Source organism: Schistocerca nitens, chromosome 1, assembly GCF_023898315.1.
Source record: "Schistocerca nitens isolate TAMUIC-IGC-003100 chromosome 1, iqSchNite1.1, whole genome shotgun sequence".
Lineage (NCBI taxonomy): Eukaryota > Metazoa > Arthropoda > Insecta > Orthoptera > Acrididae > Schistocerca > Schistocerca nitens.
Window position 1 is genome coordinate 418327844 of NC_064614.1, and position 17304 is coordinate 418345147.

General features: G+C 42.3%; 1 protein-coding gene across 3 annotated transcripts in view; it reads right to left on the bottom strand.

Annotated features, from left to right (window-relative positions):
- Positions 1–17304, bottom strand: part of LOC126250080 (mRNA export factor Gle1) — a 109002-nt gene that overhangs the window by 56936 nt on the left and 34762 nt on the right. For all 3 annotated transcript variants that reach the window (XM_049951528.1, XM_049951532.1, XM_049951529.1), the window contains exon 6: positions 16239–16329. In XM_049951528.1, coding sequence (XP_049807485.1) covers positions 16239–16329 — 91 coding nt within the window. The remainder of the gene's footprint in view (positions 1–16238; positions 16330–17304) is intronic.

The window sequence follows — 17304 nt, forward strand, 5'->3', positions numbered from 1 at the left end:
ATCATGATCTCCACCACGACCAATCCATCGGTTTTCCAATCTCCTGTTTAAGAAATGCTGAACATCATGATGGAAGTGCGGTGGAGCACCATCCTGTTGAAAGATGAAGTCGGCGCTGTCGATCTCCAGTTGTGGCATGAGCCAATTTTCCAGCATGTCCAGATACACGTGTCCTGTAATGTTTTTTTCGCAGAAGAAAAAGGGGCCGTAAACTTTAAACCATGAGATTGTACAAAACACGTTAACTTTTGGTGAATTGCGAATTTGCTGCACGAATGCGTGAGGATTCTCTACCGCCCAGACTCGCACATTGTGTCTGTTCACTTCACCATTAAGAAAAAATGTTGCTTCATCACTGAAAACAAGTTTCGCACTGAACGCATCCTCTTCCATGAGCTGTTGCAACCGCGCCGAAAATTCAAAGCGTTTGACTTTGTCATTGGGTGTCAGGGCTTGTAGCAATTGTAAACGGTAAGGCTTCTGCTTTAGCCTTTTCCGTAAGATTTTCCAAACCGTCGGCTGTGGTACCTTTAGCTCCCTGCTTGCTTTATTCGTCGACTTCCGCGGGCTACACGTGAAACTTGCCCGCACGCGTTCAACCGTTTCTTCGCTCACTGCAGCCCGACCCGTTGATTTCCCCTTACAGAGGCATCCAGAAGCTTTAAACTGTGCATACCATCGCCGAATGGAGTTAGCAGTTGGTGGATCTTTGTTGAACTTCGTCCTGAAGTGTCGTTGCACTGTTATGACTGACTGATGTGAGTACATTTCAAGCACGACATACGCTTTCTCGGCTCCTGTCGCCATTTTGTCTCACTGCGCTCTCGAGTGCTCTGGCGGCAGAAACCTGAAGTGCGGCTTCAGCCGAACAAAACTTTATGAGTTTTTCTACGTATCTGTAGTGTGTCGTGACCATATGTCAATGAATGGAGCTACAGTGAATTTATGAAATCGCTTCAATCATTTGTAATAGCCCTGTATGTACTGGAGAGGACTAAGGAAGAAATCTGGCCATTTCCTTTGCAAACTGATAATACTGGCTTTAGCCTTAAGCAATTTAGGGGAACTTTGAAAAACCTAAATTTGGATACCTACACGGGATCTAAACCTCATTCCTCCCAAATTCGAGTCCTTTGTCTTCACTACTACACCAGCTCTGTCAATAACTGAAAAGGATGTAGAATGTGTGTTTGTGTGTGTGTGTAACCCAAGCAGGAGAAAAAGAAAGAAACCATCATCATGTCGAGTACATATTAGAAATGAAAAGTAATAGTCATACCATTAAACACAGTTATTGCAGAATTGTTGAAAAGATAACGAAGGAAGAGGGGAGGAGGGGGTTAGCAACTAATGTTGCTCTTCTGGCTGAATGTAATGAAGAAGGTGGAAACAGTTACATGCAATGGGCTGTATGCAAGTCAATGATAAGAGAAGAATGTAATAATCAGCAAAGAATCTTCACAAATGAGGGGCTGAGATGGAGATTGCAAAAAGAAGCATAAAAATATAAAAGGTATCTGAAAGAAAAAAGTTTAATGTCTTGTCAACATCAGTGACAGAAAATTGTTAGATTTCACAAGGACGAGTTCAGGAATAGGCCATGGTATTGCCTCAATATTTATATGAAGTGAATTACAGAAACTGTGGATAAAGTAAATCAGGATAACTGGATGGGAGTCCAGGGACTACAACCATTGAGGCGCTTCATTCACTCACAGGCAGAGAAAAGAAGACACAAAATGCTGACTATCAGATGCAACGAAACAAATGCTCAAAAATCCATGACAGAATAACGACTACATTATGAAAAGGATAGATAACTACTTGCCATATAGCACAGATGTTGAAACGCTGATAGGCACAACAAAGAGTCAACAAGCAAGCCTTTGGCCAGAAATGCCTTCATCCGAATTAAACAAAATACACGCACGCGCACGTGTAGCTTGTTGGCGATAACTATAACATGCCACCTCTATTCCACAACACCAGGGATCATTGAGATACAGTCAATACCCAGAATATTTCATTCTTAGACATATCTTATTGGTAGCTTTCTGGAGTAAATGATTCCCCCAGAGCATTTTGTGATATTCTACTGTGCCTGGAGGTCCAGTGAACTACTACCAACCTTCTGTGTTTTGGAGCTCATAAAGAAGATCTTGACTGGAAAACACCAGTGGGTGTCAGTGATAGCCACAAGTTATGGTTAGTATATTATTCAATTAGAAAAAGAACAAAGAGATGATGTGATTCTAGTGAAGAATATAAGCTAACATCTCATGTCTCAGGCTAACCTCAATTTTGAGCACATATATGGTGTACACATTTTTCTTGAGCTGATTTAAACACAGTTTTGTCTTGTGGAGGAGGATGATATGTTTCATGCACAGACCGACATAAAGAGAGGACAGTGTCTAAAAGAGTAAGCTTCACTTACCTCATACAATGTAATAAAAACATACATGTGACTACAGCTTTGTGCTTTATAGTGAGCTTCTGCAAATATAAAGGTGACACACAGATTAACTGCGGAATCAAAATAAACTGAGGGGTGGAATAATGGAACTAAAGGGATCAAGCTAAGATGTCATTGGTCCCTTAATCCTGTGTATGTCAAGCTGGGAATAGTCCCCAGAGAGGAAGGATGCATAAAACAAATCCCAGTGGACTCAACTGTATCCAAGAATAAAAAAAACCAAGAGATAGAAGCAAGTAGAAGTGAGAGAGGGGTAAAAGGGTCAAGGAAGGAGAGTCATCCCACCCAGAAAGCTCCTGGAAGCCTCGGGACACGTTATGTGCATTCGGCTGGTGTTTCCACACCCTAAATTATCATAAGAAAACTAGCTACATTGACAAGATAAAAATCTCAAGAAAGAGAACAACGGCGATGAGTCTGTCAACAAACAACAGCTATAAAAGAATAAGAAGAATTAAAAAGGTGGGAAGGGCAGGAGCTGGACCGGACCACTCAGCAAAGCCAGCCATGGGCCCCTCGGGTCAGAGCAGCCAATGGAGAACCTCTCCAATCCCTGAAGCGGTCGATGAAGCTAATGTGTCCTACATGACAGAGAGGAGTAAAAACCACTTTCACAGATAAAACATAAAACCAAATCAGCCACTTTCACATCGTCCAGTAGCACCAAGGTAGTGTGTCAGTAAGTTCAAGGTTTCAACATAAAGTGGCCAAATTGGGACAGTCGAGTTAGATGTGGGCTTCCTCGAGACAGACAACACACCAACAGTGGGATGGATACTCATGTTGAAGAGTGTGGCCTGTGGTTTTCAATTTAATTGGAGAAACCAGAACATACAAATCCACATTCCACGCATTCAACAACTATTGGCAGAGAGTCAACTGATGGTCCAGTTCCGATACCCATGCCAACCGGTCAGCATGTTCACCCCCCCCTGGGATCCCAACGTGACCAGGGGACCATACAAAGATGACGGACCATCCAGCATGGTGGAGTCATACAAGAGATCATGGACAGTCACTACCAATGAGTGTTTAGCATTGGTAGACGACATGAAGACTAATCAAGGAGTCACTGCTGACTCAGACTGACATGCCAGTGCAAGAACAAGGGTGGCTGAGGGCTCAACAGTAAATACACTGCATCCATTTGGCTGGGAGCATACTTCACTGATATCTACATCTACGTGATTACTCTGCTATTCACAATAAAATGCCTGGCAGATGGTTCAATGAACCACTTTCAAGCTGTCTCTCTACCATTCCATTTTTGAACGGAGCACTGGAAAAATGAGCACTTAAATTTTTCTGTGCAAGCCCTGATTTCTCTTATTTTATCATAATGATTATTTCTCCCTACGTAGGTGAGTGACAACACAATGTTTTCTCTTGTATGTGGATAGGCAAATCCAGTTCATCATCAGTTGACCATACAGCTGTCAGTACATACCAAGTCTGAGCCTGAAAATGCATCAAAGACACGCAGGAACAGGCAGCTAAAAACCATAGGTTCTATTGAATCTTTCAGTCTAAAGCAGAAATCAAGATAGATTCGAGGACGTGATAGACACCATGGGAGCACACATGCTTCTTCCCTGACAAGAGGAGACAGTAGGAAAAGATGGGAGTTCAGAGCAGAGACCATGTATGCTAACTGCGACAGTGACTCCAGATCTTTGCCTTTGCTGCAAGAGGTTGCTGCAAGAGGTTGCTGCAAGAGGTTGCTGCAAGAGGTTGCTGCAAGAGGTTGCTGCAAGAGGTTGATCTCCCAACCAGGAAAAAGGACATGATAGTTCAGATGCTCAGGTGAACAGCAAATGTGTACTGCACAGCTGAGCAGCAGTTATTTGCACCTGATCTGTAGGGGACGAAAGCCAGCCTCTACAAGCAGGCTGTTCATAGGGCTGGTCCGATAGGCACCTTTCACAAGTTGAACCCCACAATGGTGTATTGGGTCCAACATCTGTTGTTCTGAAGATCATGATCAGTCAAGGCACAACAGGAGCAGAGCTTTGTAGAGCTAAAAAAGTATAGAGCAGTCTGCACCCCAGTTGTGAAACAGCAAAGAGTATTATGGTGTAGCCAGCATGTTTACTTAAGCTGGCAGATGGTGACGCTACATCAACCGGGCATTAGAGACCAATCCCCACCCCACCCAAAAAAAAAAGGGGGGGGGGGGGGAGGAGAGAAGAAGAAGAAGACTCCACCACATTGAGCGTTTGGTTAAAGACATAGAAGTCTGGTTGGGGATAAACAGTATGACAGCGACAGAAGTGTATGACACATCTTGGCAGTGGAAAACTGGAAGCCATGAGTGAGAGCTCAGAACTGCTCATTTTGTATGGCACCCTGCAGTCCGTGTTCAGCAACATCCAGAACTGAGGAGCAATAGTAGATGCAAAAAATCATCAGCATACAGGGAAGGTGACACTGTAGATCCCACAGCTGCAGCTGTAACATTTATTACTACTAGAAAAAGAGGCACACTCAATATAGAGCCCTGTGGAATGCCATTCTTTTGTATATGGGAGTACTGTGGAAAGTATGGCAAGACATGAAATTCTGGGCAAAACTCAGGAGTTTGCTCCCGAGCCACTACTCATGGATGGTAATGTGGATATGGTGATGTCATGTGGTGTTATAAGCCCTAAGCAAGACATCGAAAATAGCGATAAGATCATAGAAGATAGCAATAACAAGTTACAACCAGGTAAAACCTGACTGAATAGCAGACTCAAGACAGACCAAATTGTTAGCAGTAAATTGCGTAGGTGGAAACTGCCTTGGGTTGGAGCTAATAGACCCGGAGACTCGAGGTACCAACACAGCTCTTGGCTCACCATATGTTCGAGTAACTTGCAGAAAACATTAATAATACTAATTGGGCAACAGCTGTTTATGTCAAGGGGGCGATTACCTGGTTTCAGTATAGGGACGATCATGCTTTCTTGCCACTGAAGTGGGAACTCACCCCAGCTTCTGATACAGTTGAAAATGGTAAGGATGTGACACTGATAATCCAGTAATAAGTGGTTGTGCATTTGTCTGTAGATGCAGTCTGGTTCTGGTGGCATGCCACGATAAAGGGCTACGGCACTGAGGAATTACCACTCACTGAATGCAGCATTACAAGGTTCCAGGTGAAATGTAGTAAACAGTAAAGGAAGTCACTCTATCCACAGTTTGAGGACACAAAATGCAGTCATAATAATTCTCAGACAGAGAGGCTCAGGCATAATGAAAAACAAAATATTTGGTACAAGTGTCTGGATCATTGTAAATATCACCATTCACAGGGATACCAGATACACCCGTGGAGTACTGGTGTTTACAGAAGCAACAAATCTTCGCCCTGACCTGCGAAGGCAGGTAAGTCATCCAATGGTAGTAACATACCTCCCAGTATTCTCGTTTTTGGCATTTTATGAGTTGGCAGACCTGAGAAAGGCACTATTTGAAAGCAACACGGTGCTCCACCGACGGATGTCACTTATGGCCTTGAAGAACCGATCCATGACCTTCAACGGCCACAGTGATTTCGGGGGTCCACCAACGTACTGTCTTCTGACAGGGGATCCCAAGGAAGAGGGGATCACTAAGTCAGCTGCTGACAGAATCGCCACAGTTGTTCTCTGGACAATCACATTCATACCTCCACATGGTGGGGTGTGAAGGGCAATGGCAGTGGTGAAAGAATCCCAGTTAGCTTTGTGGAGAGCCCATCTGGGTGGACACAGAGGCAAGTGAAGCTGAGGGAGGGTCATAACGAACAGAAAATGACCACTGTTGCACAGGTCGTCATGGACTCTTCAATTGATGGATGGGAGAAAACCTAAGCTACAAATGGAAAGATCAATGGTCAAATAAGACCCATATGCCTTGCTGAAGTGTGCGGCAACACCAGTATTCAATAGGCAAAGAGCGAGCTATGCGAGCAAGTTTTTGACAGCTTTATCTCGGCCAATGATTGTAGTTCCACTGTACTTAAGGGTTGTGGGCACTCACCAAATATTAGTAAAGGTGAGGGGAGCTCAGAAAACAGTGAAGACAACATTTCCAGGGACACTTCACCACCGGGAGGAAGATACACATTACAGAAGGAAGTAGGCAGAGTCCAAATTGTAAGTGCAAACAGCACCCAATGGTCCTTCATAGTCAGTGCAATTCTTAAAATGACTTCAATAGTCACAGAGGGTAAGGCTCCACATTGCTGGGAAACATGTTTCCTGATGGCGATGCAAACAACAGGGGAAATTCACAAAAGATGTCATAGCTCATACAAGTGGTGGAAAAATCTGCTGCAGTTCCACTTAGTTATTTTACTTTATGCAATCAGGCCCAATGGACCACACACTGCTTTGAGAGATTGCCTCCACTTCAGCCTGTCTTCAGCTTCTTTATGCTACCCTTCCGGCAGTCCCACTCTCTGAAGGTCTTTGGATACACAGTCACTCCATCGAGTTCTAGGTCTTCCTACAAGCCTTCTGCCGGTTGGCTTGGAGTTGAGTACAGTTTGCGGCCATCGGTTGTCCTGCATTTGAGCAACACGCCCTGCTCACTGGAGTTGTCGTGTCTTCATTACGGCCATGATGTTCGGCTCTTTGTAAATATAATACAACTCTGTATTGTGATGAATCCTCCATTTTTCACTCTCATTATTGTAAACTGGTCCAAAAATCTTCTGAAGGACTTTTCTTTCAAATATAGTTAGTCTGTTCAGAGCTTGCTTGGTTGTACTCCAGGTGGCACATCCATATAGTACTACTGGCTGTAGGAGTGTTATGTAGATGTTTATTTTGAACTGTCTTGACAAACTTCTGGTTTTGAGGAGAGCATTAAGGCCATGGTAACAGCGATTACCTGCCTGTAGTCTTGCCTGTATTTCCATTTTACTGAGTGGCTCATCTCTGAATACTGCACCCAGATATTTGAACTCCCTGACTTGACGACAAGACCTTCAGTTGCCTCTAAGGGTGGAAGTGGGTCTATGTCTACTTTGTAGAACCATGTATTCCACCTTGTCACGATTGATTTGAAGTCCAATTTTCCTTGCTGTTGTTTCCAGAATGTCAGCCATTTCCCCTAATTCTTCTTGCTACCCAGATAGTAGCACTACATCATCGGCACATCCAAGGTACTTTATGTTCACATACCCTGTCTGGACTCCTCTGAATTCATCAGATGAAATCTTTCGCATTACCTTCTCTAATGCGAGACTGAAAAGAACTGCTGTAACCCAGTTTTTATTTTGAATGCTTCAGTCACCTTATTTCCAATTTTTACCTACACTGTAGTAACCATCATTCAGGCCTTCGTGAGGCTTACTAGTTTTTTGGCAAAACAGAACTCTTCCAGACACCTCAGCATACTTTCTACAACTACATCTACATCGATTCTCTGCAAATCACATTTAAGTGCCCGGCAGAGGGTTCAACGAGCCACCTTCACAATTCTCTATTATCCCAATCTTGTATAACGTATGGAAAGAACAAACACCTATATATCTGATTTCCCTTATTTAATTGTGGTGATCGTTTCTCCCTATGTAGGTCGGTGTCAACAAAATATTTTTGCATTCAGAGGAGAAAGTTGGTGATCGGAATTTCATGAGAAGATTCCGTTGCAACGAAAAACGCCTTTCTTTTAATGATGTCCAGTCCGAATCCCGTATCATTTCAGTGACACACTCTCCCACATTTCGCGATAATACAAAACGTGCTGCCCTTCTTTGAACTTTTTCGACCTATTCCGTCAGTCCTATCTGGTAAGGATCCCACAATGCGCAGCAGTATTCTAAAAGAGGACGGACAAGTGTAGTGTAGGCAGTCTCCTTAGTAGATCTGTTACATTTTCTATGTGTCCTACCAATAAAACGCAGTCTTTGGTTAGACTTCCACACAACATTTTCTGTGTGTTCCTTCCAATTCAAGTTGTTCGTAATTATAATTCCTAGGTATTTAGTTGAATTTATGGCCTTTAGATTTGACTGAGTTATCATGTAACTGAAGTTTAATGGATTCCCTTTAGCACTCATGTGGATGACCTCACACTTTTCATTATTTAGGGTCAACTGCCAATTTTCGCACCATTCAGATATCTTTTCTAAATCATTTTGCAATTTGTTTTGATCTTCTGATGACTTTACTGGACGATAAATGACAGCATCATCTGTGAAGAACCTAAGACAGCTACTCAGATTGTCTTCTACATCATTTATGTAGACAAGGAAGAACAGAGAGTCTATAAACATTACCTTTGGGAAAGCCAAAAATAACTTCCATTTTACTCGATGACTTTCCATCAATTACTACAAACTGTGATCTCCCTGACAGAAAATCACAAACCCAGTCACATAACTGAGACGATATTCCATAAGCACGCAATTTCACTAAAAGCCACTTGTGTGGTAAAGTGTCAAAAGCCTTCCAGAAATACAGAAATACGGAATCAATCTTAAATCCCTTGTCAATAGCACTTTCCCGATTAATGCAATCATATGCTTTTCTGAAGTTGACAAACAGCATGTGTAGTTCTCGACCAAACTCCCACCTTTTTTCCAAGATCTGGCGTAGGACAAAGATTTGGTCGATAGTAGATCTCCCGTGACAAAATCCTCCTTGATATTCTCCAATAATGTCTGCCAAAAGCTGGACTCGATCTAGGAGACAGTTTGAGAAGATCTTGTAACAAATATTGAGCAGAGCAATACCACGGTAGTTTTCACATGCCATTCAGTCATACTTGTTGTGGATGGGACAGATTACTGCATTTCTTCAGTCTTCAGGAATGTTTTCAATGTTCCAAATGGTCTCTAAAATTAATTTGTGAATCCTTGAAAAAAGTATTCACCCCCTTCCTGAATTATTTCAGCGTGGATGCCATCTTCTTCTGGGATGCTGTCCTTTTTAACCCATTTTATCTGCTTCCTGACTTCTTCTACAGTTGGTAGTAGGCATTCAGGGTCTGCTGTCTGTGGTAGGGGGAAGTTAAAGAGAGTTGTTGGGTCTTCACAATTTAACAAGTCACTGAAATATTCTTTGCATCTCTTTGCAATTTGATATTCATTTGCCAACATCTCTCCTTTGGCATTTTTTATGGCTTTCTCAGTGGGTTTATAGGTTTTCCTCAGATAGTTGACCTTTCTGTACATGTTTTTCATCCTCCTCCTCTGGAAGTCATCTTCTGCTTCTGTAATAACCCCACACTAACTTCCTCTTTTCTCTCTGCAATAACGCTTGTGTTTCTCTTTGGACTCTGTCAAATTCTGCCTTACTGCTCTAATCAGACACTGCCTGTAACCACTTATCATGGGCTTCTTTTCTCCTGCTGACTGCCTCTTTACTGACCTCACTGAACCATTTCTTCTTCCTCGCCACTCCTTTTCCAATGACTGCTCCTGCAGCCTTTGCAACCACATTTCTAATTTCTTTGCATTGCTGATTTACATCTGAGTCCTCTGTTTCCGGCACTTCTGTAAAATGATTTCTGATCTCAACTTGCAGTTCATTTCTGGTTTATTCCTATGCTACTTTTTCTATTTTTAATCATGCCACTTTCTTTAGTTTACTTCTTTGGTTTGGTTTCAGGGTGACTGAGTTGACTGTTAACCAAGAAATGGCCGGAACCACACTCAGCCCCACGAGAATTTCTTACATCCATAATACAATTCCTGGCTTCTGTGTTAATTGCTATGTCGTCTATTTGGTTGACTGTTTTTCCATCTGGGGATACCCATGTTCCTTTGTACACCTGTCAGTGTGAGAAGTTAGTGCTAATGACCTTGGACGTAGCAAAGCTAATTAGCCTTATTCTGTTGTCACTACTATTTTCATGGAGACTATGAAGGCCTATAGTGGGAGTAAAGTTGGTCTCCTTTCCAATCTTCGCATTAAAATTGCTGATGAGAAATCTGCAGCTGTTTTTAGGGATGGAATCCATAACATCTTGAGATGAGACTTCTGCAGCTGTTTTTAGAGATGGAATCCATAACATCTTCCAGCTCTGCATAGAATATATCCTTTACTGGATCTTCAGTTTCCTCTGTTGGTGCATGACAGTTCATGAAGGTAAGTTGGTGGTTTTTCACTGATAAAGTTAAGCGTGAGATTCTTGGGTTCACTGCCGTAAAATTCTTTACCATTGGTACAATGTCTTTGTTAACACAAAAACCAGTTCCAAGACTGTGCTTGACTGCTTCCCCATACAATACCGTGTAATTTTCTACATCTATTGTCTCATTACCTTCCAATTGAACTACCTGCAGGGTAACCACCAACATTTTCTGCTTTTCCAATTCTCTAACTAAAGTTATTGCCACCCCAGGTTTGTACAGAGACTGTACATTCCATGTTCCAAATCATAGTCCTTTTCTATGCTTAGTTCATTGTATTGGGTGTCTGTTCTATATCCAAGGCTTTTATCTAGCTTTCGTAACATGACTGGTTTTACGAGGTGGGGATGTTAGCCCCACGCCCAACCCCCAACCTGGAGGACCAGGATATCGCATTTAGTCTGGATCATCACCTTCGACCTGTCTGGTTCAGGACGCCCTACCAGTAGCTAAGCTACTGTCGGCATAACTCTCAGGGTCATTTCACCATGCAAGCCCCACCACCACGACAAGATAAGGATACCGTTGAGGGGACAGTTCCACTGGAGGATCACATTATCAGTATCCTGTGGGGGCATGAAGGGACCAAGGAAGTCATGTCTCAGGGCCGCCTGCTGCCACCAGTGAAGAAGATACACCATCACTACATATTTGTTCTGAATCTCGTTATGTGGTGTGTGTGTGGGGGGGTCCAGGGCCATAGTGGCCACCTGGAATGTTACCTTGGATACAGAGGCAGAACATTTGGAGTCTGGCGGCACATGGGAGCCATCAGAATCTCCCTCTTTTTGGGGGATTTCTTCTTGTTCTTAGGCAATTTCCACTGGACATGATGGACAAAATGCACACCTTGTTGCTACAAATTAGCATGCAATTTGCCATCAGCCTGTAAAAGGAGACCATAGTGGAAAATGGTACCTGGTGCTACATTCAGACTCTTATGGGATCATTATAGTGACAGGAATGTCACTCAGCTTTTCGCAGATTAGCAGACTGGCATCATTTTTGAAATTGCTGTCACTTCCCCAAACCTGTCATTGAGGAGTTCAATGAAGAACAAAGTCTCTGTAGTCATATAGGTATCCCCATTCACGAACAAACCCAGTATATTGGGGGGAGCATTTCTCCCCTTGTCTCTGAGCCACCAGCGGAAGTAAGTTTAATTCATTTCAAGTGCAAATCTTCTGCCAATGGTACCACCCACTCCTAATGGGGGCTCTTCCCACAGGTGCCATCCAACTACAGCAATGGTGTCCGACCCCGGTAGCTGAGTGGTCAGCACGACAGAATGTCAATCCTAAGGGCCCGGGTTCGATTCCCAGCTGGGTCGGAGATTTTCTCAACTCAGGGACTGGATGTTGTGTTGTCCTAATCATCATCATTTCATCCCCATTGACGTGCAAGTCGCCAAAGTGGCGTCAAATAGAAAGACTTGCACCCGGCAAATGGTCTACCCGACAGGAGGCCCTAGTCACACGACATTTACTTTTTACAGCAATGGTTACCTGGCCAGTAAACCATTGCCTTCAGTCATGGTGAGCACATAATCCTTGGCTTGGGTGGGGAGTTACCCAGCCCAGGCACTAACAACATGGTCCCTACATGGTCAGGAGGCTACCACCAGACAGGTACTTGATGAACCCCCACCCCACAATGGAATGGCTACCATGCTGCATTCTGGGCAAGAAAGAAAGGTGGAAAGAGATAAAGGTACGAAAGGTGGAATATACACCACATTGGGTGATCTTCCCTGCACATTCTGCACTTCTGTAAAATTTAGAAAAGAAGTAGTGAGTCAGTCCCAACAATGGGGCCATATAATTAATAATGAAAAGCTGTAAAGGGTAAGAAAATGAATGTATACAACACAAACCAGATCCAATCGGCACCAAGAAGACCATCGAATGGAATGGTACACAGGAAAAAAAGAATAGGAGAAAGATAGACTTGCAGCACAGAAAGGAAAGCAGCGCTGTAAGGGCACATATCATGAAAGAGAAGTGAGCCCCTGGGAGGGAAGGGGGGGGGGGGGTGAATCAAAACTGAAATTACCTTATACACTGACATATTAAATAACAGTGCATATTTTTTCTATTTATGTAATTGTTATTTATCATAAAAGTTGATAGCAGTCAGAGGAAATGAAACCATTGAACTGAAGTATTCCCATTTCTACCAGATGATGAGTGGACGTAAGACAGACAATAAAAAGTTAGTACACTTTACACAAAATGAAGTGGTCAGCAATGTGTGTTATTGCTTATCTCTGTTTTCATTTAAGTTAACCTTGCATTTACCAATGAAAGCATCATCTCATTCTAACCTGTTTATTTAAAATTCATTAGATCCTAATTTTGGTTAGCATGCAAACTGTATCATTAAAGGAGCTTCAGCCTTTCATACCCATTTGGCAAGATTAGATGTAAAGTTGACATAGCATCAAAAAATGAACTATAGCTATACAGTACAAAACAAATGTTATTAACAACATAAACATAGTATAGCATGCTTGGAACTCAGATAGTCAGTCATAAAGTGAAGCATAGCTGTGTGTGATTTTTTCAAGAGAAAATAAGCAGATGATTTAAATCAAATACTAAGAAGAATCACTTTGCAGAAATTTCTAGAAGGATGGAAGGAGTTTATTCTTCCACTTAGACTAGGTCTCACTTCAGGTATATTATTTAAGTTACTAGAGTAGAAAAAAGAGAAGATGAAGAAGGTGGTGGTGGTGGTGGTGGTGGTGGTGGTGGTGAAGGAAGAAGAAGCAACTCCAAGTGTATTCAGTAACCAATGTCGAGGAATCTGACCTCCTTTTTGCCAGGTATTTCATCATTTCATCCACCAGATTCAGTACACAGTTCTAGTTAGTATCATTCTATCGTGTATTTTGTTGCCAGCAGCTAAAGTTATAAAGGATACTATCAATGAAGTAAAATGATAATAAAATATTCAATTGAGCATGGTGAGAAAGCAAATATATTCTTAAAATGGAAATGTTCCACAAAAGCTATTTCACCAGGAAGTTGTCATTTTTCGGTATTGCCTCTTAAAAGAAACCTAAATATGAACACTTTGATAAAAACTAGTTGTAATGTCCCCACAGAAAATACCCTCTACCACGCACCAATTAATCATTGTCAATCAAATCATCCACATTCATTCACTTTGGAAAAGTATCTGATCTGATTTTCTCGTAATATATATGGCGACAACTCGTCGACGCCAAAGTATTTTCTAGTACGTTTATTCTTTGAAATAACAGAGATGCATATATGCATTCTCCATGGTTGTTAGAGTGGTAACTAGGACAGCTTCTGGAGTAGGGATTGAGGGATTGATGTGTTTCTGAGAGATACATATTCTGATTTTCTTCTCGCTAAATCGAGCGAATTAACTTTTGTGCCACTAGCGGTTTGTTTGAATAGAAAGAGAGTGTAAACGGAAAATAATTAAGACGTGGAATCACCGGAGATCTGGAGATGTAATGGAGATGGATTTAACACACAACTTCCTTCATAAATAAGGTTTGTGACTTTTTGTTCCGGAGTGAATGAACGAATGAGTTTTTTCTGAATCATTTGATGATCACGTTGGCCCTGTAATTAGTGGGGAAGTTTCAGCTGTGTCGAAGAGAGCCTGCAATCACTGAGTCTGTGTTAAATCGTCCAAAAAGGCTTCGTACACATCTGGAATTCACAATCTTTCGTAAAAGGAAAAAATTGTCCACACGATTGATTCTCCCGACTGAATACAGTGTTTAACAGTAATAATAAATGTAAAGATCTCTTACAGCAAGCCAGCCGCTGATTACCAAGATGAAGGACTCCACCAAAGATTCTATTTGGCTGATTTCACATAACGAAATATTATATTAAAAACTGTACATAGATAAAGGGGAGAGAGAGAGAGAGAGCGAATGAAAAATAGAGATAATACTAATAATCCTCCATTAGTCTAACTTTTCGCCTGTCTTATCACGGATCAGCCAAGACATGGGAGGCCCTTACATTACTGTATAGATTTATGTGTGAAGGTGAAGGGATCTTAAAGGCAACAGATACACGTCTATACAGACAAGACATTACACTAAGTTAGCGGCTAGCTGCATTCATCATCTATTCGTAGAGGAAGAGACGACAACTTATTATTATATTATCTTGTTAAATAGTGTAGTCAGTTTTGGGTTTTAGACAGTAGAACAACAACTGCACTGCCTGCAAAAAATAAGTGAAACACTCAGAAGAATCTAGATTTGTGAGCATGTTTGTCCAATATTGGACAATATGGAAATTTGACAGCAGGCATATTAGTTGTCAGGGTTTCAGCTGATCACGTCTGACCATCACACAGGAGGATCGCTGTACTGTGCAAGCAAAGTGTAAAGCCTGCAAATCTGCACCTGCCATCTGAGAACAAGTAATGGATACCCTGCCCATTGGGTAGAGACTAGCCGCAGCCCATCTAAGGAATTACCATTCACGCATAGGCTGCCATTAACACCGAAACAGATACAGCTGTGTTTGGAGCAGGTTGCCATTAACACAACATGAACAGCTGTGTTTGAAGTGGTGCCATGGCCTGGAAGCACAGACTGCTGATAAAATGTATTGGACGTTGCGGTTCTGTACTATCCCACATAAGCATCACCAGTGGGCATGGCAATGACCTGGGGATATGTCCCATTTTTTTAATGTTTTGGGGAGGCACAGTAGTGTTACTCCTGGTGTCACTGTGTGCGAACCCATCCAGTATGATCTGAAGTCACAGCTAGTAGTGATCATGGGAACTTATGACAGTACCTAACAAACATCCCGCACCCTGATGGGTTACTCTTATGCGACAGTATCTTGGTGCCATTTTTCAACAGGATAATGCTCCTCCGTAGAGGGCATGTGTGTCTGTGAGCTATCTGCATGGTGCTGAGGTACTCACTTGGCCAGAAAGATCCCCAGATCTGTCACTGGTAGAATACGTGTGGGAACAGCTCAGATGTCAACTCTGTTCCAGTGCCAGTATCCTGGATATCAAGGATCTGTTACAACAGTTGTGGGCCAGCTTGCCTCAGAAAGGAACACAATAGCTTTATAACACCCTTCCCAACGATATCAGTGCATGCATTCAGGCCAGATGAGGTGCAACGTCATACTGATCAGTGGATTCATACTGTCAAGTGCTTTGTAAACTTGATTCTATTCTATAATCACTGAAATAACAACACACAGCTCTTAATTCACGAAGTTCTATTTCATTTCCTCCTCCCATTTTGAGTGCTTTTCATCAGGAATTATATAAAGGAAAAATAATTACACAGGAAAAACAATGTAACTAATGCATTAAAAATTGAATAATGGTGTAAATACGAAGAACAATTACCCCCTCCATGTATTCTCATTGACAGTGACAGTAATCAAGGCTTCAAGGTCAAAGTAACCAGTGGAATCATAATGCAACATTGTGAAGGAAACTTCACGGAACTATGAATGAGTGCCAACCAGATGCGCACAACATATGACTTCTCGTCTCTGAATTTGTAAAATAAATCTCCTCCATGAAACAATTTGAAGGTAAAGAAATCCAACTGACCATGACTAGCAAAAGCCAAAATATTTTATTAACAAATGTTATGTCATGATGTCAAAATCATTTACTTACCTACGTCACTCTTGTACTGACTCAGGATTGAATTAATCTGTTGTGTTATGGCTGCTGCAGTCTGCAAATCCAAGCTGCTTACTTCCCCAACCTACTAGTACAGATGCATTGATGCATTACTAAGACAGTTTTAAACAAAGCACAAGAAAATGGAAATGAATTGGTGTCTAACAGTAGCAGATGTGTTCTGTAACTAGCTAGTAAACTGGAAGAGAATTGTGCAGACCCTTCTGAATCTGAATGGTCATTCACCATTTTACATGGCTGATATAGCACATTGATTACAAAGTCTGCATCACCCATTCTTTATTTATGCACCACACAGATTACACTTTAGAGAAAAGCACAATAGTAATGGTTATTATCTGTAAGGGAACAGATATTGATACCATTACCATGAATCTTACCCTTACATGTCTCTCAGGACTTAAGGTCACAGTTGGTGTGAGGTTTCCCCATTCAGCTCGGAAGGAGAGGGGGGGGGGGGGGGGGGGGGGAATCTTTTGGTGCCAATAAGAAAGGCACATGGGACAGTCTGTGGAGTGAGAAAATGGAGTGAATCTGAATGCACTACTGGCATGACTAGTATTGTCATAATATAGGAACCAGTGTATTTTTTGTAATTGTGACCATACAGAATTTAAAAACAACAGTGCATGCATGGGTACCTTTCTTCCTACATGGTGCCAGCTGGGCTAACGGTGCCAGTACTGCATTTTGGCAGGTGGACTAGGTTGTGGTGAGGGTGTGACAGGTGGGGTTGGTAAAGGGAGAGGGAGGCAGAAGTCAGAGAGAGGTATTGGTGGTGGATGGCTAGCAGCTCAGAGGGAGCAGCAGGTTTGCTGGCTATGAATGTAGGAGGGAGGGGTGGCAGGTACATGGGCTAGGCATGTGACACACAGTTGCCAGAGAAGTACATGCTGAAAGTGATGTGTTGATTGAATTGGGAGGCAGTGACAGGATGGAAAATGGGGAAACTGTTGGGTGGAGGATGTGGGGACAGCAGGTTACTGGAGACTGATGCCAGGAGTGGAGGATATGTTATAAGGATGACTCCCATCTGTGT